This window comes from Dermacentor silvarum, chromosome 1 (genome assembly GCF_013339745.2).
Source record: "Dermacentor silvarum isolate Dsil-2018 chromosome 1, BIME_Dsil_1.4, whole genome shotgun sequence".
In the NCBI taxonomy this organism is placed as follows: Eukaryota; Metazoa; Arthropoda; class Arachnida; order Ixodida; family Ixodidae; genus Dermacentor; species Dermacentor silvarum.
In genome coordinates this window covers 107,183,525-107,211,324 of record NC_051154.1, presented here as the reverse complement: position 1 = coordinate 107,211,324, position 27,800 = coordinate 107,183,525, and the positions used below count along the sequence as shown (strand labels likewise).

Here is a 27,800-nt window from a genome sequence, read left to right as displayed (position 1 = left end):
CAGAAGTTAGCATGAGGTTTTCTACTGATAGCCGAGTAGGAAATTTTCTTGTCTTTCGTGATATAATATGTCGTGGATCAACGCCAACTAGCCTGATCGCATACCTTATTATTTCGTGACAAGTTGTGTCCCTTTTCTTTGCTCACTGTGTTGAAGTTAGTGATTCATCTCCAAGGTTTGCTCTCCTGACAATGTGCTTACAAGAGAGCCATTGCCTTGGCTTGCCATCATTTTATTGAGTTGCTGAGCCTTGATTGTTCCCTGATGGCATCAGTTGTCACTCGCTGCTCTAGTTTGTTTTATGTGCTTGAACTGTAGCTGAACATATGCTGTTTTAAAACTTTTAAGCCCACCTGTGCAGCTGCTTTAGTGATGGATATATTGCATACCATCTTGCTGTTGGTTTTGCTCTCAATTGCAGAGCCCAGATACTCTGTGTTGTGTGTTGCACGTGGGGCAGCCATCTTGACACTACTGGTCTGCCATTTGTAATGTTTCTCCATTGTGTGGCTGCTTTTTCACGTGATTATAATAGCAACAACAGTTCTTTGGATTAAAGACAGTGCTGGGCTAGACTAGCCCAATGACTAGTCCACGAAGACAGGCAAATGTGGTTTGTGTTCTTTCCTCTGCCCATCTTCATTTCTTGTGCTGTTCTACCGTTAAAATACTGTGCCATAGTTTACATTTTTACTATGCTTTCATCAATTTGTTTTTCTTGCCTAACCTAGCATTTCATTCTTGTCTACATTGTTGGAGATCTTAGATGTAGTTCTGGGTGTTTTGTTGTCCTGGGAAGATGCAACATCTTGGACATCAGTATGCATTCCAAAATTTGTATATACCAGGTGTTTTTCTATTTTTCTTTTATCGTGAACAGAATAAAAAAAAAATTGCCTTGGGCATATAGTTCAAATCTACTCATTGAGCTGGCTTACTCGTAGAGATGGACATCACTTGTTCAAGAAATCGAAATGCATAATTGACTAATAAAAAATCACAATCAAACTTTTTAGCTAATTGCTTTAGCACACATATTGCAATTTATGAACTGTAGCCAGTGATTTCATTAGGCATGTCCACTTGGAATGAATTTTGAAGCTAGCACCAGTTTTCAAACAAGTGCTGTTAAACTTGTACTAAAAATGCACTGGTGTGTCCCAATTCATTCTTTAACAAAATGTTTTTTTGTGCATTGAAGCTCGAAAATAAGTGGAATACCAATGCATTTCATCACTCACACTGGGATTGCTTAAAACTGGTGTCATCCTAAGAATTCGTTCCAAGTGGATATGACTTCAAACCTCAATGACTACAATTTGTAAGTTGCCATATTGCCATAAAGTAATGAGTTTAAAAGTTAATGAGCAAACTTTTGGTAGTTAGTTGAGTATGCACTTGATTTCTTGGGAAAATAATGTACGCATTTGGGAGAGTAATGCAGCTCAAGAAGTAGAATTGCACAACATGCCATGAACAATGTTTAAAAATTGTGTTAATAAAAACAGCACCCTATATATGCTTAACATTTTTTTTTTCAAACAAACAAAGTCTTTTGTCAGCTATGAATAGGGTGAATTGTGCACAGGTAGACCATAATTATTATTCTTCTATGCAGTGTCCACCTCATCTTTTGTACTGTGTTCTGAATAGTATTACACTTCCAAGGCCTAATTGCTATGAACTCCGTATTCACAACTCTCGATGGTAACTAAGAGCCATATGCTGACCACAGTTATTTGGTTACATATTGTTTCTGGCTGGGGAGCTTCTCACAATAAAAATATCAGGGAAGCTAAAACCTCTTATTTAACTCCTTAACTGCCGATTACGAGATAACTCGTCATCAAACAAGTGTCCTCTGGTGCCAGTGACAACTCGTGAATTTTTGGCAATTTTTGAAAAAATGCCCAAAAAGTTTGCAAAACATTTTAGAGAAGAATGCTGCAATATATGCAGGTCTTGGAGAAAAATTCCGCACTTCTAAAATTTTTTACAGAATTTGTCATGGCTGTTAAGAGGTTCAAAGGACAATAAAGAGAGACTAAACCAGTTTAGACTGATAAAGTATTCTTTGATAAAGTACTCTTTCAAAACTGTTTTAATTAATTGCACAGTTGAAGGATTATTAAAGAAAAAATAAAGGCAAAGTTCAATTTTCTTTAGTTGTGCCGAAAACTTTGTGCCAAGATGTTAGTGTGATGTCATGAATTTTAAAGTAGTATTTTGTACTTTGATCGTTGTGCTTCTGTTAAAGATCTTAAAAGTTGCCAAGTTCAGTCTTTGGCTCTATTAAACTACAATGTAGGTCATCCTTTCCAGTGAAAAATTAACCAGGCCCACCCATGCAGGTGCCATCAAGATCCATTATGTCATACGAGCTGGTGTGGGAACTTCAAGGTGGTGTTACCACTAGTGTTACATTTTTACGTGTTATCTTGGTTACTGAGCTTCCTCTTTCGGTAAGAGTGGCTTTTTTTTTTTGGTGTTGTAGAAGGGTATCGTACTAATACTACAGGTAAAATGATTCTTCCCTTTGGCATCCATTGAGGCATTTGGCATGACTCAGACAGATGTACACATGTGGGCTTTCTTCATTCCATTCATAGTGTCTGCGTTGTTTACGTAGGAAGTACATTAATTCAATTTGCCTGCACTTTCTGTACTAGTTCAGGAAGTGCAGCGCTTCGTCATTTGTTTCACTAGTGTAATGGGGCATATCTGCATGTTGCCATTCATTTTGTGCAGTGCAGGCTTTGTGCAGAATAAGTTTGCTGTTCCCTGCAATTGCAGGGGAGGTAGTGGAGGCTTTGTGCAAGATGTGTTGGGCTTGGTCTGCAGAAGCATGGAAGTAGCACTTAACCGATATGAACACGATCGCATTGTCTAGCGTGAATGAAAATGAACCTTTTAATTTCCAGGTAATGGTGCAAGCACCTTGCATACGTAAACAAATCTGAAAGGAGCAGAAAAAGGTGTTGAGTGTATCTGAAGTTTCACTTATGGGAAGGGTAAAAATAATGAACATCTCATTTGGAAAGCATGAAGAAATTGTCTGATTTGAAAAGCATGTCCTTTGAGAATGCTGTGTCAAACTGGCATGCTTGTCACTTGGCAAACCTTCCTGCTAGGTCAAAATAATAGTGACAGGTTTCAAAGAAGAGTGATATGGACAGCATTGAAGTCAATTGTTTGAAAAGATTATAGCATTTTGTACTTTCATAACAGTTGCCGTTATTGGCATTTTTTTTTTTAACATATGCGTATTGTGTAGTGCACTGCCCCCCCCCCCCCCCCCCCCCACCCTTTTTTTTTGCACTGGCAGCATGCTCTGCAACAGATGTTCTGTTTGCTTGCTGACATTTGATGTGTAAGGGCTAGTGCCTCTTTAATGTACCCAAATAAGATACATGTTGGAGGCATCTGGAGAGGAATGTGATCATTGTGTAGTATAGTTTGATACACTTGAGACATTCACAAGTTGCAAATAGTTATGTGATGAGCTGTGCCATGGCTTGCTTCTTTAAGAGAAAAGCTTCCCAGATATGTAGCATTTTTATTGTGTAGGCGAGTGCGAGCATTAGTTTTTGAGATTGAATAGGAAATGAACAGAATAGTGCCAGCACCAAAACAAATATTGAATACCTTTAGAATAGCTTGCAAATAATCTGCAGCCTTCTCTTCATTGATATCAACCAATTTTACATCCTGGTATTCACAATATTGGAATGTTTGTCATTACGCTGCACATTACAAAGCATGCTTTAATAAAAGAGGGAGCATTAGGAACATCTGAGAAGTTTGTTGGAAAAATTAGGGCTCTTCAGAGAATACGCGGTCATGCATTATCATATAAAGTTTAAAAAGGCAGCCTTGTGGGCCAATTAGCATCTGTATACACCTTTGCGACCAAACCAAGAATACATGTCTGCGGCGATGGCAGAGTTGGGGGAAAAAAACAAAACATTTCAAATGGTCAAGGCAGATGGTACCATTATTTTTTTTGTATCAGGTATGTTGCAGTGTTCAGATTTAATTTGTTGAGAGAATACGTGTTACATCCATAAATAGTACTACACAATAACCCACTGCTGAATGCCGTGTCCAAACAAAATTTTATTGCGAGTGATCGTGGTCTAGCCGGAAAAGTTTAATCTCCCCGAGTGACGCAGTGAGCTATAGTATGTTATGTCCAAAGTAGATGGGATGAACGTTATCACATCTTTGCTTCAATTTTATGATTGCACAGTTGACAACGTGAAGCACTCGAAAACCTCTATAAAAATATTTGGATTTTCTAATAGTGTCTCTTTAATTCGATAACTGAATTGAATAGAATATTCGATTCGTTATATGAAAGTTTCAAATAGTCACACACCCCTATTTTTTGGCGCTTGACATTCTAACCTCTCCGATGTGCAAAATTTTGAGGCTGGTTTTTAGAATGGAAAAGATCTAGGTACTAGCCTGATCTACTGTTGACGTCCCTTGTTGCTACCAGCGCAAGAATGAATACAGCAGCAGGGATAAATATGTGTTAGTTACAATGAAATGTATAAAAATATTAGCTTTTAAAAGCAATATTATGGCTACCTTGGATAAACATGCTTGCAAGTTTTCAATTTGATGATTTATTATGGTTGCCTTCATACATGCTGATTTTATGTTCTCCTGCTTCCATATGCTGTGAGGAAGATCAAGGGCTGAGGGGCCTGATTTTAGTTAGTCACAACTATATGAAACAAGAATGATGAAGTCAAAGAAAACAGAGGGGAAATTATTTGTTGCTTTTAATTGAAATGTAGAAATAAGGATTGTTGGATGGCACTGACAACATTCATAGTAGAAATGAGACATCACGAAATAATTGACATCAAGATGGGGCTGTTACAAAATTTGCCTCCTTCAGTTCTAATAAAAGAGAGAGAGACATGCAATAGTTATTGCAAGTGTGATCTCTCTCAAAGCCTTTAGCACTTGCATTGTGCTGTTGCAGTGCATAATTGCCATTTATAATCGAAAAGTAGTATGAAACATGTTGGATGGTAAGCCAGAAACAATGTGTTCTACTTGACAAGCCAGAAAAGACGAAAAAAAAAAAAATATACGATGTGATTTGTCAAGTGCGCGAATGTTGTGAGTGGAATGGGTCAGCCCTTCGAAGACAACGATGAGATCGAGGCGTGAAATGAAAACATGAAGCGCTTAGCCAAGTAGTTGCCTACATGGCAGTGCTGAAGGAGAAAGGAAAAAGTATACAGGGAGACGGAGAAGAGCAAGTCAGCGAGAAGGTGTTTGCCAGTATTCCGGAGGCTGTAGGGCATCACAGACCCATGCTTTGTCACTCCTACTAGACCAGGGCGACCTACCAGAGGCGTAATCACTACATTCTTCGGGTTGCAGGAAAGGAAGGTGCTGTAACATGTCAGAGAGGTAAAAAACCGTGCACCGGGAGCAGAGCCCAAGTAATTGGACTTTGTATCTGGCTTCGAGGCCTCTACTGTGCCAAGGCTACCTCCTCATGTTCCCAACGTCGTAACCAAACTTCCTCCTGCATCGTTGGATTCCTGGTGTTTTCCTGGGGTGACTAGGACTTAGTTTCGACGGTGCCTAGCCTCGCTGCCACCTTGTTCAGTCCGTCTTGCTGCTATAGTGCAGACCATCAAACTAGACGTTCTTAACTTTGACCTGTCATTTTAGACTTATACTTTCTTTGTTTGACCCGCTGTGCAGGATTGTAGGGTTTGTGTCAACGTGCCACTTCTTTAATGAATGCAACAAATTTTTGCAACGAACGTCTTTGTCTCTTCATGCCTTGAGGTATTGCCTCAGGAGCAATCATTCTATTAATAAAACCTTATCACGCATAGGTAGCAATGCCACCTTCAAGTTCGCCCACTAGCTTGCTGTGACATCATGGATTTTTACACCTGCACGGGCTTAGTTAATTTATTGGTAAAGATTGACTACATTGTATTCTGAAGGAGCCAGACTGAACTAGAAAGTTTTGCGAACTTTTACTGTGCAATAATGGCCAACATACAAAAATACTTGGAAATCTGTGTTGTAACGCTATTGTACCAGCATTGTTGTTATGGCGTGAAATTTGAAAAATGGAAGTTTAGCATTCACTTTCTTTTCTAGTTACCGATCTCTTACTTGTCAATTCCATAATGAAAATGGAATTTAAAAAACATGCTTTATCAGTCTTAACTGATTTTGTTTCTCTATAGTGTCCCTACTAACATTTAACTAGCCTTGGCCAGACATTGTCAGACTGTGTGGTTGTGGGGATAGTTTGCTTTTACATTGCTTTTTTACCTTCCCACTAGTGAAAGCCAAGTATTTGGTTTTCCAGAGGTGTAATCTACTTGCCTAGCTTAACTCTATGATTTGCTTTTGAGTGTCCTTTTGAGTCTCATGACAATGGCATAAAATATAGTTTTGGGCTTGTATTGAAGCTTTTCAATTAATGACTGCATGTTTGCAGTGATGTTGCATACAGACTGCTGTGAGACAACCACGACAGCATGTAACTTAGTGCAATGTGGAAAGTACATAATGCGGAGGAGTGGTGTGAAGCTTTCCAGTCTTTACCCTGTAGTTACTTCCATAGGAGTTTGCACATGCTTTGTTCAATAGGGCACCATGCTCCAAAGCACATTACTTCATGGCACATTGCTAAAATATATTTTGGATGCCTTGAAGTTCATTTATATTGAAGTATCCAGATGTGCATGTGTTGTACCGTGATGTTCTTGTAGTGATCAAATCGACTTTTGCAGATTGACAACAGGGATGCCGACGCCTATGCGTCTGCGAGACCTTATTCGTCAGATCCGGGCAGCCCGAACAGCAGCGGATGAGCGGGCAGTTGTGCAGAAAGAGTGTGCCTATATCCGATCAACATTCCGCGAAGAGGACAACACCTGGCGCTGTCGCAATGTGGCCAAACTCCTCTACATTCACATGCTTGGCTATCCTGCACATTTTGGCCAGGTATGCTTTTTAACAGCGGAGCTGTTCTTAGTCGATCCCTTCGCCGGCGTCACTCACGTCACGTGACCAAGAAAGGATGAGAGCCGTGCCGGGGGGAGGGCAGGTCATGTGACCAGCAGAGGAGGAGAGGCATGCTGGGGAGGAGGCGACCAATGAGAGGGCAGGTGCTGGGGGGAGGAGGCAAGCAATGAGAGGCCGCGCTGGGCGCGAGGAGGAGAGGCAATAATAGAAGGTGTTTCTGTGCGGCACGCTATTTTGGACAACGCGCAACACGTAGAGCTGCTGCCGACGCCGTCGGCGTTTCACCGCGTTCGGCACAAACGCACGTGGTGTCTGTGACTGCAGCCGATGCCTCTGGTGGCAGCTCGGCAGGTTTCGACCAGAGAACTGGACACTTGTCGAGTAGCGTTGGAAGTCGCTGCCTCTTTTCGCCTCGTAACGTTTCAATATAATACAACTTCGTGTTGTAGATCTGTGTTTACTTGTGTTTACGCAATTACATCACGTGCAACACATGCACATGTAACACTCGTAACACTCGGTGTAACTAACACAGCTTCGCTGTTCGACCATCTTCAAGGAGTGGAAGGGGCGGTGATTTTTTGTAATTATGGTAATTCGCTGTTTAAATACAACCGAGATCCAAAGCTGTAGTTTATAGGTCGTGTGGCCAGTGAAGAATTCATTACTGCAACATATGCCGTCATTAGCAACGTGTTGAAGCTGTTTGCTTACTGTTATTTTAAACATTTATGCACAAACTTGTGAAGCACCATACGAGGTGTGATATTTTGAAGCATCAGAGTGTGTGTCAGCGAGAGCGAGCAAGAAGTATAAGGGAATCCAAGGGGCTTGGATTTTTGTTATTCCCAATAATACAAAGTGACAGACAGTGAAGCCAGAGAAAGCATAGCGGAAGCTAATTGTAATGCTTAATGTAAATGCAGAAATAACGTAAAGAGAAATGAAAGTGGACGACAAGATAACTTGCTGCAGGTGGGGAATGAACCCGCATCCTCCACATTTGGTGACCGACCTCCTGTCCATTCCCTTCGGTATTTGTGTACACTATTATAAGCCCTGGGAGCGTTAGCCAGCGTTGCTTGTGGCCAAGGCGGTAGGCGTGCAGCGCACTTTTTGTACAAAAAAACAAAAACAAAAAAAAACAGAGAGAGAGAGAGGGGGGGGGGGTTGAATGCCAGATTTGTAACTGAATAAAGGTTTTGTTTGTTCACCTAGCTGGTTCATGACGCTCTCGTAGGCGTTACAGTGCAGGCTCTGTTGCACTGTCCCATGCAAAAACTTCTGCTGCCACCATCTTGTTTCTGCCACGCAGTTTCGGTTTCACATCCGATTGTAATATGCTTGCAATTTTCAGATCAGTTTTTGTGGAAATAAGACAGACATTGGTATTAGAAATAAATACAGAAATTGTTCGTGAGCTGCTGTTCTTGCTTTGAAATCTGCTGAAAGTAGACTGAAAATCTCAGCATGTTCAGTGAAACATAACATGTCAACGCATTCACTGTCCTCCAAGCTCCGTCAAGGCAGATGTTGCTGCTATGTGATGGGGTTGCAATGAGGGCCACCGTTGAGGTCACCATTGAGGTCAGGTACGTGCGTACTGACCAGAAAAGTTCGAATTATCCGGCAAAGGCCGATTTCCGTATCAAAGTAATTGAGTTTGGGCCCACACGAAATTATGGCTGCAGGCTGGGACGTTTGGTCTGGGTTGAATTAATTGAAGATTTGATTAAACCGAGGTCGACTTATTGGAAGTCTACAGTATTAGTTACCAGGATACTTCTGGAACGCATAAATATAGTTTACCTCTATCAAGTCACTTGTGTAGTGTGCACTTACAAGCAGGGTGCGTACAGGTCCTTGAAATCCTTGAAAACCCTTGAAATTTAAAAGTGCATTTTCAAGGCCCTTGAAAGTCCTGTAATTTTTTTCCTTCCTTGAAAATCCTTGAATTTCGGGAGTAATGCAGTCTGATATCGACATTGCGACCTCCTTTCTGTGGTAGAACGCCGTCGATCTGACACTCCCCATTTCAGAAACAATACGCCTGCGCGAGCAACATAGTTCCGTTTTGCAAAACTGCACGGAAAAAATAAAAGGCTTCACTGCATCAAACAGCCAACGGAGCGAGATACTCGTGCCACGCTTCGGTGCTTGCTCGGATGGCAGTGTTTACGCTGCTTTCCTCACCCTATCGTTCGTTTCACTTCTCCCCCGTCGGTCTGCCTTGTCCCACTTTAACTCTTGTGCGCGAGCTGAAGCTAGTGAAGCTAAAGAGAGCTATAGTGGAGAGCAACTTTACCACTGATGCTCAGTACCTTTGGGTACAGGTTTGTTATATTATTTATCATAATATAGGTGCAATAACATTACCGTATTTTCCGATCTATAATTCGTACCTTTGCATAAGACGCACCCCCTTCAAAACGGCAGTTTTTTCTTTAAAAAAATGTTGTGCAAGTCGCACCGGTGCATAAGACGCACCTGTTCTTTTGCTAAGCGATTTAAAAAGTTAGTGACGTTTCACTCTGTGAATGCGGGTCACGCGCAAGCGTATGGGTGCCATTCCACTCCAGGCGCATTTCTGCCGTCGTGGTTGCCCGATGTTCCGTATAAAGTCCAAGGGCGATAACATCGTCCCCACGAGTGAAAGCGTGCGACAGTGAGCCGAATCGCGCTCAAGGGAGGCAAGCGGGAAGGCAGCCCGGGAGGCAGGGTGGGGGCGGGGGGGAAGGGGCTGCCTGTACTCTCGTAGCAACTGTGTAGTTGGCGCAACGGCACGCGCCGTATCTTGACAGCGATCTGTAGATGCGACGACTTCGGGGTCGATCGACTCGCGGTCGGCCTACTGCCGCTTGCGTTGTTGCTCCATCCTTCTCGCACGGCGCTCGAGAACTTGATCACGAGAACCTGGCACCTCGATAGCCCGCACAGAACCCGTAGCAATTAAGTCAACCAGCGCACTTCGCGTTGCCATAATATCGGATCTGATTTTGACAGCAGCTTTTCCGAAAAAAAAAAAAAAAAGCTTAACCTTGAACTTGGCCACGCAACGCTTGAAACAGCGAAGCTGGGCGATCGTAGCCCAGTATTTTCCGGAAGTTCGCACAAACTTTTCATCTTATAACTAATGATGATGATCTCTTTTCGCGCATCTCGGACTTACGGCCGTCACTGCACGTTGCAAAACACAGCTTGCAACACCGACACCGCGTTGCTATCTCGACAACGCGTTCCAGCAGACCCTCTCCGTCAATGCATCTCTTTCTCTCTCATAGCGCGCAAAACGTCTTCACCTCGCAGAGCACGAGCGTGCGAACGCACAAGCTGTGGACGAAGACGGCGACGCTCGAACGCAATCATATGGCTCATATAAATGCATGCTGTGCAAGCATGGCTGTATAGCCTAGTGGTTACGACGCTCACTTACGACGCTCGCAAACCCTGGTTTGAATCCTGCCTCGGCAAGGAAGCTTATTTTCTTTTATTTCTTCATAGTTTCTTGATACGAACCACAAATTACGGCTGGCTTAAACAGCTTCGCTGTTAAAAACGTACATAGGTTGCACCGTTCGCACTGACGAAAAATTCTGAAAAAAAAAAAGAAACGCATAAAAAGAATAAGGTATGCTGAATGTTTCGGAAATGTTTGATGAACCAATCCAGCTAATACTGCAGAAGCCTGAGGAGCTGTTGTGAGTGTTTGTTGGGTTAACTTTTAAATTGCGGACTCGAGAAATGATCAAGAGAACACGTTTTACAAAATTGAATTATACACCTATTTGTTATAATATAATGGATGTGTAGCAAGACTACACTGAATGGTTTGTAAATGTTCGGTAAACTTGCCCAGTTAATACTGGAGAAGTCAGAGTAGCTGTTGTGAGCATTCATTGTGTTTTGTGAACTTTGTTTTTGTATTGTGAGCTTGCAAAGTGATCAAGGCTGGACATTATTAACATCATTGCGATGTACATTTATTTCTTTTTATTTTAGTGAAATAACCCTATGCTGAATATTTTGAATATTTGTGGTGAACTTACCCAGCCTGGAAAAATCTCAGCTGCTGTTGTAAGCGTTCATTTTCTGTTGTGATCTTAAGAAGTTATCAAGGCTAGACATTTTTATTACAATTGTGATATACATTTACTTATTGTAAGTGCAATAAAGCTAGTCATTTTTGGCAATGTTAGAGTAAAGAAATCCTACTTTGGATGCCGCTTTAGGTCCTTGAAAAACCTGTGACAGGTCCTGGAAAGTCATGGAATATCCTTGAATATTTGCCTTGGAAACCTGTACGAACACTGTACAAAGAAGGACAGGGGCAGTGTGCTACGAACATTTCTCCAGGTTAAAATGGTAGCTTGATGGAAAAATAAGGAGTATCCAACTGTAGAATGCTTGAGTAATTCAGCATATCTTGCAGGTTCGAAATTAATAGCTAAAATTTATCTTGATGAAAACTGCGAAGTGTCAGTAACAATCTGTGTTCACGAGGATGGTATGCTTTAGTATCTGTCTAGCAATATCTAAACAGAGATCACATGTTCAAATGGAATACACCAGTTGAAATTATTTCTTTAGTAGTACAAAAAAAAAAAAACCTCGTCATCTTATGTTCAACAGTTAGTGTCTACACAGCTATCTTTGCTTGTGTCCGAAGCCAGGCGCTTAATTGTCTGGCGTCTTAAAATTCCTAAGGACTTTCAAGGCCGCTGCTCCTTCTTTAACATAATAGGCTCTGCATTTGATTTTTGATTATCATTGTGACATATTGTTGACATTTTATAGCACAACAGGCAAATCTCTGCATGTTGGTGGCTGACAATTTCCTTTCTCTGATGTATTGAGTTGGTAGTTCAAAGGGTCTTTCTTAGCTTTTTATTTTGCTGCAACTTTAGAAATATTAGACTGCTGATTTCCTGGTGCTGCCCTGTGGTTTTAAGTTCACCTTGTAACTAAACTGCAACACCACCCTCTCCCCATACTGTCCTGATGTACATCTGCCACTTGTGTGTGGAACCATAGATTTTCCCCCCATCCATCATTGTACAAATATAGAAACATGATGCTTAGGGGCAGTTACTTAAGGCTATGATGATGCATGCATGCCGCGTTGCTGCTTGCAATTGCTGATGCTATAATTTTTAGTGCATGTTGTGGTTACTAGCATACCTGCCAACTCTCCTGAATTTTTCATAAAGTTTATATATTTGGGCTTGTTTTACGATTTTACAACTGTTCCATGAAGTTCTACGAAAAATAAGTTCTCTTTGCAAAAAAGTTTATCCTGTCGGTCTTCAAACTTTCTGCTGGAAGTCTTCTGGTGGTGAAATGAAGCCGGAATGAATGAATGAAAGACTTTATTCAAAAGGAAAAAGAGAATGGGTCATAGGAGTCTTATGGGTGGGGCCCTCTGTCCAGGGCTCCACTGGCCTCCGCCGCCCGCCGGACTTGATCCAGAAGTGCTAGTTGCACTCCCAGGTCCGACTGTGCCTCCCACTGCTCCGTACTAAGTATTGTATGATTGCCTAAACTAGAGTTCAAGTCTCTGGGCTTCCGCGTGCATCCCGACGAAACGTGGTAGAGTGTCGGCCTACCTCTGCACCACGGACATTTAGCCGGGTAAAGCGCTGGATGTATGGCATGTAATTTTAACAGATGCGGATATATGTCGGTCTGTATCCTCCTTAGGTCAGTCGCCTCTTCTCTGCTTAGGGACTTGTGAGGTGTTCCATACTTTTGGCGCGTGAAACGCTGGTGAGCAAGAATCTCTTTGGCTAGAATTGGAACGGGCGACGATCGGGGGTCAGAGAGCGTTGCTCGGTTACTAAACTCGCGAGCTAACACGCCCGCCCTCTCGTTACCCTAGAGCCCGGCGTGGCCCGGGCACCAAATCAACCTGTGGCGTTGGGTCGGTGTCGGTTCGAGCAGCCTTAAAGCTGCGGCAGGTATTCTACCGGCCATGAAGAGCCAGCAGACTTCCTGTGAGTCCGATGATATTATGGATGACACTCCCATACGCTCCTGAAACTGTACAGCTAGGGCTATAGCTGTGGCTTCTGCCTTCACAGCCGAGGTGGTTCGCAGGGAAGCTCTAGTGATTAATTGCAAATTCTTGTTTACGGTTGTGATTACGTGGCAGTGCCTATCGTAGCTGGCTGCGTCGACGTACACGGCACTGGAGTCGGTTCCGAATTGTTTACCGAACCATTTGACTCATGCTGTACGTCTGGCGCTCGTGGTAGTCGTGGTGCATGTTTTTGGGCACTGGTGCCACCGAGATTCGTTCCCGAACATCTGATGGCACATCCTCCAACATCTCGTCGAGATGCTGGGGGTGGGGCGGGGCTTTACTCCAAGCAGGTTTATACAGACAATTTCCTGAAGCAAGTGAAATCGGCAACCGCGAAGTCGCTGAAGAAGTAACTGTAATCTAACAACAATGTGTTGCTTGTCAGTCTGTTTAAAATTGGCTGCTCTAGTGCTACTTGTGTGTTGTGCGTAAAAGGTAAATCTTTGATGTTAAACTGTGTATGTGTCATACAAAGGTGTATCCTCAGAGCAAGCTTTTAAGAACAGTGAGTGAAATGGCATCCTTTAATAGTGAGGTCATTCTATGATTAGGTAGAAAAGTGTTTCAGGGCCCCTTCAAGAATTTTTTGGATGTGGAAAGGCAATTTGATGATTTGTGACCTATGAGTGCAGGGAATGTAACCTGTAATAAATCATACATTCTAAAGCTAGTTGACCCTTTAGTGTTGCTGATGTATCTGGATGTTCTCCACTCTGTCCACATGGATGTGTGCAGTGACACGAAGTTGGTGAGCTGCGAGGTAGTTCCGCCATCTGTTGTATATTTCTAGAAGCATATTTTCTCCTCTCTTAGTTTGCTCAGTCTGCGTTTTTGTTAGTGAGCTGCAGCATGTACCCCAAGCGTGGTTGAGCCATGTGGAGTGCGTGTGTCCGCAGATGGAAGGGGTGGCTCCCGAACTTTGTACACCGCTACGACGGTGATTCTCTGTTTAAATAGCCGCACCATTGCGTAAGGCTATTTTTGTGTTTCTGCCATCTATCTTACTTTTATATGGGCTTTTTTTCTCGTCTCGCGCTCCTTTCTAGTGATGAGGGTGCTCCTTTCGTCGATTTGCTTTCTCCAGGATGGCTTTGCCTTCTGTCGTATCTCTTTCATCTGTTACTGTTTCATCTGTTGCTCTTTTTGCTTTGTCTGGTTGAGTACACATAAATGTTCCTTCCTTGAGCGTGGTCGTGTGTTTTCTTTGAGATGGCTGCTCGCGTGGGACCTTCAACTGTTGATTGGAGCAGCAGCTCTTCCGACTCTGAATACGAGCCAAGCGCGGACTAGGAAAATGACAGCTTGTTGTCCATGGAAGAGGCAACTTCAACTGCGTCAGAGTCTGACCCTAACAAGGCGGTGGCTTCATAGAAGCTTGCGCATCAAAATGAAGTTAGGTAGGAGATGTGAGGACCATAATACTAAGAGTGCATTTGCCATTATCCGTTGCATTTTTTGTCTTCTGCATAACTAAAATTAAACTATTATGTTTGTTTTATAACATCAGAAAAAAAAAAACTGACACGGGGGTTCGTCACTTATAAAAAAACCCAACACTGAAGAGGTTAAATGTGAAGGAGCGTGCGTTTTGCTTTCCACCACCTGGGTGTAATTTCTGCCACTTCGTTATGCAGTTGGAGTGCCTGAAGTTGATAGCATCATCACGTTTCACGGACAAGCGTATTGGCTACCTGGGAGCGATGCTTCTCTTGGATGAGCGGCAGGATGTACATCTGCTCATCACCAATTCGCTAAAGAATGACCTGGGCAGTCAGACTCAGTTTGTGGTTGGCCTGGCGCTTACTGCTTTGGGTTCTATCTGCTCTCCAGAGATGAGCCGGGACTTGGCCGGGGAGGTGGAACGTCTCCTAAAAACGTCAAACGCCTACATTCGCAAGAAGGTAACTACCTCTTTATTCATTGTTCACTGTGGAATTTTTAATTAGACTTACATTTCAGTGAGCACTGTGAGAAAAAAAAAAGATTAAAATAATCTTAGTTAAAAATTTGTTTTACTTTAGCAAACAAAATTTTCTTGTGTGTACGAGCTTGTTAGAACTGGAAATGTGTTTGATTATAGTAGTTGTAATTCTTTCAAGGATGAATGCATACCTGCTAGCTCTCCTGAATTTTTTTTCAAGTTGATGAATTTGGAGACATTTATGATTTTACGAATGTTGCGAATGTGCTCCATGGGAAGCTTTACAAAAAAAAAAAAAATTAGTTCATAAAAAAGTTTCTTTTGTTGGTCTCCGAACCTTCCGTCAAAAGTCTTCCGATGGTGATAGGATGCAAGAGGGGTACTTGCTTTGAACAAGTTTATAACAGACAAGTTCCTGAAGCAGGCAAAATCGGCAACAACAAAGTTGCTGAAAAAGATCACTGTTATATAAAAACAGTGTGTCGCTTTTCATTATTTGCTGTGCCAAGTTTGCTACTGCTAGGGTGCTGCATGTAAAAGTAAATCCTCATTAATAAAGAGCATACCGTATAGACTTGTGTAAGGGCTGCACTTTTCACAATTTTGACGAGGTGCAGACCTTACATGGGACCGAACCTTTTGGTCAAAATGGTGCCAACGCACCCCCAATCCCCGGATGTACCACTGCATCAGAGGTCAATGCACAGCTCTCGCCATCTAGTAGCGGCATGCGAAAGTACTCAGTGCATGAAAATTAGCCAATGCGCACACGCGCGGCATCTTGGCACTGAACGCAATTGCTTCTCCGAAGAAAATTTTTTTCCAAATTTCGGGCTGCCAAGTAGGGGGTGCACCCCTTACCTGGGTGTTGCCTTTATACAAGTCTATACGGTATGTATCCCTGAAAAGGCATGTGCTATGGCAAAGCTTTTGGACAATGCACGCTATCCCTCTCCCCTCTAAAAGATGTTCTTATGTTTCATTTTTCTTGTCCCATAGTGGCTGAGCAATAATTGAAAACGACCTCTATATAAGGGAAGGGGGGGCACTTCCCACAAATTTCATTTTTTTTAACGACCTACATTCTAGTTTTTGCGGTATCCGTGAGAATGGCACAGAATTCACAAAAACGTCCCACTAGCTTTAATAGTGGAAAGAAGCTCCATGCTATCAGAGAAATATCTGGAATAAAATCTGAATTAGAGAGTAATATTAGTGAAAATTTTGACTTAGCACCGAATTCTAATACTTAACTTTTGCCAAAAGAGCACATTCATTCTCTCAGTTCTAAATCATTACCGAGTGGTCCATGTAGTTGGTACAAATACATAAAAACAAACATTGTAATGAATGATGCAATGACTGCATCATTTCTTGAAGATGCAATGGCTTAGAAGACAAAATTGGTGGAAACAATTTTTAGAAATCTTGCTCGTGTTCCTACGTAAGCCAGGTGCAAGCATTCTTAAAAATTTTTGTTGCATGAAGTTTTTAGCCAAGTAATCTCCATAGCCAAGAACCTTGATGTAAACAGTCACAGATAAAAGAAATTATTGGATATAGCGAAGCAAATCTAAGATGTTACTTGGTTATATTAGCATATCATGGATATATACATATAATGAATATCAGCTTTAATGACGGTATTTTAATGTATGATGCAACTTTGTTGTAATGAGGTTCCACTGTAATAGTTGTGAATCTAAGAAACTGCAAGCGGTTATGTACAAACACATCCATCTCCATAATTTTTTGTGACACACAGGGGTGCAACAGCTGCGCCAATTGCGCAATTTTATACAATTTCGTATTTTTGCGCTGAGCTGCGGCAAAACTGCGATACATGTTGAAATAGCACCACGCTGCGCCAAAACGCCCGACCGGCCGCGAAATTTCTCGGTTACGCCAGTTTTAGCGGGAAATAAAGGCCGCATTGGCAACTTGCAGCTTGACACGCCATTACAGTACCAGTAGCGCAGACGAGATCCAAACTGGAGTGCCCAGACAAGATGTTGGCCTTGTTTGGTGGTGGGCGCCGTGTTATACATGCAGTAAAATCTCGCAGAGACGCAGAGTGCACGTTGCTTGCAGTAACGAAAGCAGTTCGCCATTGCCGCGTTGACTCGCTGTATCTGTGTACGCGGTCACGAGCGGAGCGGCTACGAATACTCCATGGGAAACTCGCTTGTACGGTACAGCAAGCGACCCGGCACTGACTGCGTGAGCTTTGTAGGCGACACAATGCTCAAAACTAGCAAGGGTTCGGTGCCATGCGGCAACAGGCACCGTGGTTATGAAACAGTGCCGATTTTCGCTGTACACCGCCGAAACGCCAAAAGATTGTCAAACAGTCGCTGCATGTTTAGACTACCGCTGGAACGTCTCGACATATCCTCAGAAAAAAGACCGAAAGGGAACCACTCGTGAAGAAATGCGTATGTACTTTCCACGTGTTTGGCGGAAAAAGTTGCGTGCAGTGCACTGCTGGGGCGCGATCGAGGCCTGTTGTTCGGAGCGTGCGTTCAATTTCGCCGGGCGTGGCCTAGGTCAACCGTGCACGGCGGAACTGAACGCGCGCTCCAAACAACACTCTCTGATTGCGCCCCTGCCCTCACCTACGCTGCTAATGTGACTTGCCGTACATACTTGGGTAATGAACGCACTTTTTTTCCCCCCAGAAATCGAATGCAAAGTTGGGGGGGGTGTTTATTATGCGTGGTAAATTTTATGGCCTTTTATGAGTAAGTGTTCGTTGTGAAGCTGCTCCAAATTTGGGATTTAGTGCTCCAAAACGGTGTTTTTTTTTTTTCCCCGTAACCTGCTTCAAATTTGGATTTTCCTGTTCCAAAAGCAAGGTTTTCCTGCTCCGAAAATTGCTCCAAATCCTATTTTTGCTGTTGCACCAATGGACACAGCATGCATCTGAAAACGAAACATACAAGAATTCATAAAATTCATAAAAATTGAATAAAACAAAACTTGCAACATTACTTATATAGCATACCTTTATTCATAAATAGTAGTAAGCTTGACATTGTCCTGGCAAAATGCTTACAGCAAGCCGTGAATTTTTCTGTTTCTACTGATTTTGTTTCCCATAAAACGGCATCCGTTATGAGCAGCTATATAGTCAAATGTTGACAGGCTGACTGCATGCTCGGCTGTGTATGTCTTAGTGACCTATTGGACCCAGAAAAGTCACTTCGTGCCCTGGATACCTGTGCTTTCAGACTTAATCACTTATATCACTACCACTTATGGAAGATCGCTTGTCACTTATATCATTACCACTTATGGAAGATCGCTTGGACTTACAGCACTAATGACTGGTAGTTGCAGCATTTTACACACATGCAGTAGGTTACTGCCAAGCCTGTGATTTTTCAATTTTGTCAGAATGCCTTTTGTATTTCGGGGTCAGTAGTATCAGCTATAGACGTTGGCCAAGTGACGTACTGCACTGTAGACTTCATGCATCATATGTAGCAGCAGTAGTGGGGCAGTGGTGGCTGCAGCTGATTGTGCGCTGTACACATCCAAAATGTACATCAAAGAAAAGGAAAATGTTAACATTAAGAGCCACTGTAGTGCTGTGACTTTCCAAAATTTGATGTGCCCATGTGGAGATTTCAGACCTCTCTATTAACTTTTAATGGTTCACTAACTATTTGCATAATCTTGTTATATTTGTTTGCGGTTAGAAAATATGTATCATGACCTTTGCAGGTGTGTGCCAAGGTTGTGGTACCTGCGAATAGTTTAGCACTTGGTTGGAAGAAACAGTCATACAGTGAATTCTGCTTTTCAATTTACAATGCATATTGTCATGTGCACTAACATGCTGCTAGCGTTGTCATCACTGGGCTACAGCACAGTTAAAGACTGTTATCTTGGACAAGTTCCTGTCTTGAAAGCCACTATCCACTTCATATTTCACTTGCTTGCAAGCTCATAGTGTAAGTGTATAAAAAGCGCAGCCTTCCTTGCATTTGGTATGTGTAAAACTGCTCTGTACACAGATTTGAAGGCATGCTGGACACCTTGACTGGAAATCGGGTTTAAGGTAGGCTTAAAATGACCCTGAAACATTTTTTATGGAAAATGTGAAGAATATATTATTATTATTATTATTATTATTATTATTATTATTATTATTATTATTATTATTATTATTATTATCTTTATTATTACAAATACTTCTTTATTTCAAAAGATAGCAGGGATGATTACAGAAAATGTAACATAATGTGTACAACATTAGAAAATGCCATAAGAACACTGTTGCATTAGCCAGTTGAAATACACAGTAATCTATCCAAAAAGACTAATCTGAAAGCGTACTAGCAGAGAATGAGGCTAGTTGCTTTAATGCAATAATTTGCAAAAGGCAGGATTGTTCCATAGTTCAGTAGAAAACAGGAAAAAATTAGAGGATGCTTAAGCTTCGCCTTTAAAGGGCCCCTAAACCACCCAGAGGTTGAAATTTAGTTGTGGTGTTGCAGTTGTGCACAAGTCTACAACAAACACGTAGCCGCAAGAATTTTTCGAAATGGTGCCGTAATAGCGGAGTTACACGCGTTTGATGATCGAAACACGGCCCCCTCTCGTTTTGCTCTTTCCTTCGCTACTCTCCTCGTCGGCTGGTCTCTCCTCCTCGCCGAGTGCTCCTCTAAATGTCACGTGACATTCCTCGACCCCAACGCGCTTCTCAAAACACTCTCCACTTCCAGGTAAGGCACGTCCGCACTAGCGGCAAATATACCGACGGCGAACCGACCCCTAGTGCCGTAGAACGTCTGCCGCGCGAAAGGTGTCCAAAGTATACGGCAGTTCGGCCAGCGCACCACCCGCTGCACGATCGACGGGCCAATTGACGATGCGCAAAGCTGCGCTGCCTCCGCCGCCGGCTACGAAAACATCAGCTGCAGCTTCTGTTCCAAGCAAAATTATTTCCGCGAGATAAAGCAATGCATAAATTGTACATTTTATGAAAAACAATATCCGCTGTCAAACGTTTACCATGAATGAGTGCTCCAATATTTGTCGAGCTCAGCTGCAGCGCACGGCTACCGACGGGAGACGACCGGTTCGGCTGTGCTCGCATCGCAGCGGACGGCGCTCCCAATATCAGCGTATTTTTCTTCTTTGTGTACAATTATTGTGAAGAGCGACAACAACGATAAGAAAATATTGCGGCTCATGAGCGTCGGTAATTTATTCTGAAGCACCGTCCGCTTTAGCTTTGAAGAGAACCGGAAAAGGCCTAGCAATGATATCGGTGCCGTCGAGCGATCTGCGGCGGTGAGGCTGCTGCACAATTGAGTCCTGGTCTCATGCTCTCTACGGCAAGGAAATCTCGCCGTTTGCAAGCAAAGCCGCTGTCGAGCGGCGGCCCGCGAATGGCAAACGGCGTGTGGCGAGTTAACATGCCGGTAACGTGGAAGGGCCTTAGCCGCGACTCAGCGCTTCTCGGCTACACGCTGTTGTAGCCATGCCGGCCCATGCTCATTCATGCGAAGCGGGCTACTATGGACCCTGTGTTGCGCGCACATCTAGAAAGGCCAACACTGTCGCGCTCTGTTCGCGCAGCTAATCAGACCGCTAAGCACAACTGTGTTATAATGCGAGCGATTTTGCACTTGCGTTGCGGGCTATTCGCAAGCGCGCACAAGCGAGCAACACGGCGAGGAAGAGCAGGGAGCGCGTGTACCTGCTAGCAGACTAACCGGAAGTCGTAGGTCCTTGCTCGACCAATCGACATCGTCGACCCGGTTGACATCACCAGATGCACCCTGGTGACATCGTGACGACCGCTGGGGTTACCGGAAAGGCCAGGAGAGGAGGACGGCATTGTTTTTTTAAATATTTTGTGGCGCACCCGCGGCCTGTAGCGCTCCAGCGTTTGGCATCGTTGATCATGACGCCATTCTGAACTCGATGCGCGCGTTTGCTTGAAATGTTAAAAAAATATCTGAGGTGGTTTAGGGGCCCTCTACTTTTTTTTTTTTTTCGTAAAAAAAATAAACGCGGATTCAATGTACCGCACTGTATCCCAGTTAAGAGTGGAATGCAATAGCGTTATCGGGCCCCGTTCGCATCGCATTTTTCTTTTTGGGTAGGCTTCACTGCAACACACAACGTTGGAAAACCACCTTACAAAGACCAAGCTTACACCAATCCCCTTAAAGTCGGCTTCACTTTTGAACACAAATGCATTGCTGGGAATACATTTTTCCAGGCACGCGTGTGTCCAAAATGCATTAGGCAGGCTAATACCCCTGACACACGGGCACTCTTTAGTCCTTTAGTAAGTCCTTTAGGTAAGGGGACATCTACTGGAAAGGCGTTCAAGCGCAGTGACACACAACAAAGGAGTATCTCCTTCCCGGCAAAGTTCCTTTGCGGGAAAGAAGATCGGGCATCTACTTTTCAAGCGTAAAGGTGTACTCTCGCATACAGGGTGCACAACTCATCTTGGGCCGCGATTTTGTAGCGATGCCTTACGACTGATTCTAGACTAGTCTTATCATCCACCGCTCACGGCCGGGTGATCCCGTTGATAACGCCAGCGGACCGTTGCTCTGGCCACTGACAAAGCGCGATAAGCGCGAAAAGGCATTATTACCAGAAAGGCATCGCTACAAAATACTGGCCCAATAGAAGAAAACCTGTTACATAACTAAGGTGCCCTGTAAGTATTGGTTTTATTTTGGAAAATGTTTTAAATTTTAGCGGGTAATGCGATTTGTCGAACAGTGAAGATTTACTCTATACTCTCAAATGCCCGCACCACGTCGCTAGCGCCGCCATGTTAAATTCCAAATATGCGCATTATAAGCCATCAAAAATGGGAAAAATTTTTTTAGGTTCTACAATCACTAAGTGTAATCTACATGCGCAGCTTCTTGTAAATGTTTTCTCTCTTGCTGCTTTAACAAGCAGCACTTTTTTTTTTTTTCGGCGTTCATTTGAGGAACCACCTAAAGAAGTTAGTGCACTGCCGTGTGTCATCGGCACAACTCCTTTCTCCAAAGGGTCCTTCAGAGTAACAAAAGGGGTTTCCTGCAAAGGACTTTACTTTTGCCCGTGTGTCAGGGGTATTAGTTCCAATTTGACTTGCCGAGGAGGCGAGCGCCATCTGGATGGTGTTTTTGCAAGTAACCTACATAGGCGCGCCACTGTTGTATGGTAGAAATGCTGGAAAAGGGTTGTGTGTTTGAGTTTACTTGTAACAGAATTATATTTTCTCGCAAATTCAAACTACAATCCGACGCTATCATGTCTGTAGGTTGTGGTTAAGTTGTACTTTACGATTTTTAGGTGGATTTTATTTTTAAGAATTTACTTTGTTCACTAACGCCTCTGCGCCATGCGGAGGGCCTGCGTGGTCGGGGTGGCTTGGGATTATTTTCTCAGCCGCGGATGCTGGCGCCTACACCTACGCCGACGCCGGATTTTCTGTGACACGGGGCCTTTAACGCTGGTGAAGGCGAACGCCTGCGCGCTCAAGAGACATTAATTAAATTACTCGACATTCTCATCCGAATGCATTGTTACTTCTTATTGTTTTTACTCACTAAAGGTCGCGGGTTCGAGTGCCTTAATTGATGCTACCCTAATTAACTGTGTCTTAATTAACCGCGCCCTTAGTAACACCAAAGGTCGAGGTTGCGACTCCTATCAAAGGCCGTGGGTTCGGGTGCCCTAAATAACTATAATAATTAACTGTGCCTAATTAACTTCACCTGAACGCCAAAAGTGGGGGGTTCGACTCCCACATAAGCTCGAGGGTTCGACTCCCAATGAATGTCATGAGTTCGAGTGTCTGAATTAACTCCATCTTAACTGACATGATAATGACGGTGACCCGTGCACCATCAAAATTTTTACGCGAGCGTTGCTTGCTTGACCCAACAACCGTCAGAATTGTTGCGTGAGCATTTGCATATAGTAGGTAAGACATAATGCCGGGTTGGTGTAGTAAGTGAAATACTACACCAAGTCGTCATCGTGTAAGATTTGGCTTCGACGACACGGTTTTCGCTCAAGGACATTGAAGGTCGACTGAACGATGAGATATAAGGCTTTCGCCTCACTTTTGTGGCCTTTTGCTCCATTTTGGAGCTCAAAACACGCATTGGAGGCTATGCAAATAGTATATATATTATTACTTGGTGATGGTATTATTTGGGCAAACTACCAATCTAAGTAAGAACAAAATAATGGCTGCTCACTCTTAAACTTGCAACTTCAGTCACTGTTGCATATTGCTGCACATGTTCACTTCCTTTTCTTATAGTAAATTTTTTTTTGTTACGCTTCCAGGCCGCCTTGAGTGCCTTCAGGATTATTAGAAAGGTTCCAGAGTTGATGGAAATGTTTATTCCAGCGACACGGTCGCTCCTCACTGAGAAGAACCATGGTGAGTGCCTTTATTTGTTCTTTATGCGATATTCCTTTGTCTTAGTGACACATCTTGGCATTATAAGCTGTCTATAGTTTGGAGCATAATTTACTATAAATCACTTGCACTGGTAATTGTACAGTGGAATGCAAGTAAGTTTACAGTGTAAGCAGAATTCTGGTACATACCGTATTTATTCGAATCTAGGCCGATAGTTTTTTTCAAGTAATCACATACGAAACTCTAGGGTCGGCTTAGATTCGAGGATTTTAAAAAACGCGCCAGTTTTTAACTGAAACTGATAAATATGGTGCATAGTTAGCGCCATCTTGAAAAGTCAGTATCGCAGCCACTACTAGCCGCGCCAGTAGCCAGCTGAAGTACACGAGCGACGTCGCCATTTTGACCTGCGTCGTATCGGTAGTATCGGTATGGTGCAGCATCGGCGCGCGGTGTGGCGTTATCGTAATGGCACCAAATGGGCGATGCCACTATAGTGCCGCTTTCTAAACGAATACTGTATTTACTCCAATCTAACGCGCACTTTCAACACGACCCTAATTCTGCGTCGGCATTTCAAAATGGCCGCCTCGCACGCGCGTTGTGCCTAGCTACCGTAGCATGCGGAAGCTTCCTTCGTGTGCTGCAGTACACGTGCTTAGGCAATAGTCTACCGTCTGTCTTCACGTTCTCAGCGTCTGCTCTATCTATAAGCATGAAGTACCGAGTTCATCATGATGCCGCGTTTAAAAGGAAAGTGATCATCTGTGCGGAGACGGACGGAAATCGGGCCGCATCACGGGCGTTCGGAGAATCCGAAACTTGCGAGCGGGACTGGCGCCAACAGGAGAGGATTTTCGCCAGCAAAGCAATGCGGAACGGTTTCAGTGGCCCGAAGCAGGACGTAATCTGCGACGATCCACTCCGGCGATACGATCAGGCTTGGCCCTATCTTGAAAGCAATCTGCGACTGGTAAAGTCCGCCGCGCGCCGTGTTCTCGCCGCGTTGAAGCGAGAGGCATGCTAGCACGAAGGCGCGCTTCGTCTCCAGCGTTTTGACAGTTCGTTTCCGCGGTCAACGAGCGAGGTGTGTTCATGTTTGCTTGAGCGCGCGTGACACCGTGCTTGTTAATAGCAGTCTACTAATTTGCTACCGCATTCGATGCATCGCCTTTCGGGCGAAACTGCGACTTTTTTTATTCATCGCAACATCAGTGCATCGGGAGGAAATCTATTTTTCCAAATTTTTCCTCACGGAAAACGGGCGCGCGTTACAATCGAGGAAGCGTGAGAATCGAGTAAATACGGTAGTTGTGCTAGCCGTAGAGGCATCGTCAAACGAGAAATCCGATCGTTATAACCGATTATGGCTATGACTGCGAAAAAAAAAAAATGCCGAATATACCTTTGCAGTCCTGAAACCGAAACTGACACTTGCAATAAAAAATCGACGTCGTAGAAAGTAGGCCGTGAAAAATGAAACCTTTATTTGTACCTCTAAATAGCGTCTCAATCGTTAGGCACGCTGAAATAAAAATCTGCACTTCGCGGAAGTTTCAGATTCACAACCGCCGTGTGCATCGCGTCCATCTGCTGCGCGAACACTGGCGGCTATAATTTAGCGTGCATGAATTCAATGAGCGACTCGATCGACGATGTTGCACTGTGGTTGAACCTCGGGGTTGGTGTCAAAGGCGGGCCATTGTCAATCTCGTTGTCACTGCTGCTGCTGTCATCGCCTCCGTCGCACAACGCCGCCGTCTGTCGCGACAACGATCGCCCCGTCGGAGTTCTCTTCGCAGAACGAGGCAGCACTATTTTTGCTCATAAGATCCTCCATCGAAGCACCACCTATTTCATCGTCAGTAGCGACGTGCTCCCAGAGTTCAGACACCTTGTTGGTTTCGCCCATGGGGTTTTCGTCGTGGCGCACGAAGCTCGCCTTTTCCGTTGATCGGCATGGACACTGCTTCTAGCCTTCATGATCGTGGCACTCCCGGTTTTCATAATCGTCAATATCATCCACTGCGCGAGCTCGTACTTCAAGTCTTGCAAAATTTGCAGCTTCGTCTCGAGAGATGCAGCTTTGTGCTTTGACGGCGCACCTCCCGCTGCTTCCGCGGTGCATAGGCCGCGCAGGCGCCGCTTGGTTATCGCTTTCTCCCCCCTCTTGCAAAATTAGTTTCGTCTCAAGGGGCAGACCTGCCGCTGCTTCCGTTGAGAGAGAGAGCGCGGCAGGGAGCGCAGGCGCCTCTCGCCAGAGGAGGCGTTGCCTTCGCTTATCGCCTTTCTTCCGCCCTCTGCTCGCGCGACCGCCGGGGTCGGGGGGGGGGGGGGGTGAAGCAGCTGGCGCCACCTTGTGCACGCTGCACCAACTTGCAATGCTCTCCGTGGCTTTCGCAATCGGCGCGCGGGCAGGATGCGCTACGCGGTAATGGCGGCAGATACGAACTCGCGTAGGCAAACTTTTCGCCCCGTCTCGGTCAAGGGCAACGTAGGAACACAATTTTCACGATTATTCTGCATGAAAAGCACTGCCCAGAAGCAAAATTTCAATCGTTATATCCGATACGCGGTGAATAATATATCGTTATATATGTTTTTTTTTCTCATAGCCCCAATGCATAAGTTGATACTCTTAGGTCGACTCATCGTTATAACCGATATATCGTTATATGTGGTATCGTTATATGTATACTGCACTGTATACCATTCACGCTACAAATTCCACTTTAACCAGACCTGGCTATAATAGGCTATCAGCTACAGCATACAAGATTTTTTTGCAAATTTTATCTCAACAGTGCATATGCAACATACTTCTTGCTGCAGTGATGCGTGCATGTAGCACTGCGCTGCATGCAACCTTTAGAGCGCAACTCATAAGTGGCCATTCCTGCTGGAGGAGGGTAAGCGGAGGAGGGTATGGCGAAAGGGTGAGGATGTGCCGGCGACGACCAGGCATGCGGCCAATGTGGAAATGAAGCACTGGCCATACTACCGCTTTGTTTTTGCCAGCTGCGCACTCCACAAAATAATTTTCTGGGAAGCTGGTGCTATTTAGGTGTGCAGCATTCATACCAAAACGATGAAAGGACTGCCACTTGTCTTGGGCACTCAGCAGAAGAAAGGAAATTCCTGATCCAGTGAGGCTATCACTGGCATATTTTGGAGGAAACGCCAGGACGAACGAGACTCATGCCGGGCAGGGAAAGAGTCAAGTCAAAGGCCGTGAAGTATGTGGCAGAGCATGGGAGTCGTGCTGCCAGAAGACATTCCAGTATTGATGAAGTCTGCATGCACAACTAGTGGAAGCAACACAACTAGCTACTTGCTGTGAACAAGGCACATTGCACCTTCTGGGAAAAGAACCCCCAAGGCCTGAAAGCTGTCTATGTTTGCAATGTTTATGGCGTGCGTACAGAGTTATAACGAAACTACTGTTTGCCTCAACCGTTGCGAACGAAACTGCGGGCACTATTGATGTGATTGTGAATGGCGATTATGGATCAGTGCCATCCTTGGCTTGCCTCCAGTCCGAATTAACCGGTGCGCACGCAATTTTGCGGCAAATTAGCGAAGGTTTGCTGCCATATGACTATGCGAGGAAAACGTAGATCTTCTGATCACCTGTCTCAAGTGAACACAACTTGACAAAAATGCTTTGCCGCTGGTGCTTTCGCAATTTCCTTTCCGTGCCGTGCCTAGCAATAACTTATCACATGGACACTAATAAAAGTGCGCTAGACTTCTGTTCCAAAAGGTATCGCGCTATATGTAGACTGTTTCTGTTGCCTTGCCTATCTGCAACTGAAAAACACTAAAAGATAATTGGTTGTAAATGTCAACAGAAAATAACAAGTTAACTGCTGATATTGCAATGGTGAGAACTGTTCACAATGAACCAGTCATTAAAAAAATAGGAAATTTTTGTCGTTTTCTAAAAAAAAAAAAAAAACAAAGTTGGCACAGAAAGGGTTAAAATCTCCCGTGCAAGTGGTATTAGAGCCCACTGCCTGCAACAGAACATAAAACAGGCAAAAAGCACAAGCAACAGACAGCGATGTCATTGAATGATTGCCTTTGAAGTAGAAAAAAAAGATTGGTGGGAATCGGTCTAAGCGAAGCTTTAACGAGCCAACAAGACAAAATGGCACCTCATGAGAAATGTATACAGTGGATTTCGTTGAAGAACGCATTCTGTAACGATCATCAGCCATGGTAGCATACCTTGCAGAGCAAAGGTAAGCTTTATTCAAGACACCATTCTCGAATAACCACTTTTGGTGACATTTATCACTTATGCGAGATTTCGCGAGATTACCATGTGCATCAAGCGTTCCTGACACATGGGACACAACGCCTATTCAAGAGCC

At 44.0% G+C, this 27,800-nt stretch overlaps 1 protein-coding gene across 1 annotated transcript in view; it reads left to right on the top strand.

The window, feature by feature from the left end:
• LOC119453723 (AP-1 complex subunit gamma-1-like) overlaps window positions 1-27,800 on the top strand; it is a 112,483-nt gene that overhangs the window by 8,999 nt on the left and 75,684 nt on the right. The window contains exons 2-5 of the mRNA XM_049666668.1: window positions 1,202-1,321; window positions 6,786-6,999; window positions 14,734-15,000; window positions 23,346-23,442. Coding sequence (XP_049522625.1) covers window positions 1,293-1,321; window positions 6,786-6,999; window positions 14,734-15,000; window positions 23,346-23,442 — 607 coding nt within the window. The 5' untranslated portion in view covers window positions 1,202-1,292. The remainder of the gene's footprint in view (window positions 1-1,201; window positions 1,322-6,785; window positions 7,000-14,733; window positions 15,001-23,345; window positions 23,443-27,800) is intronic.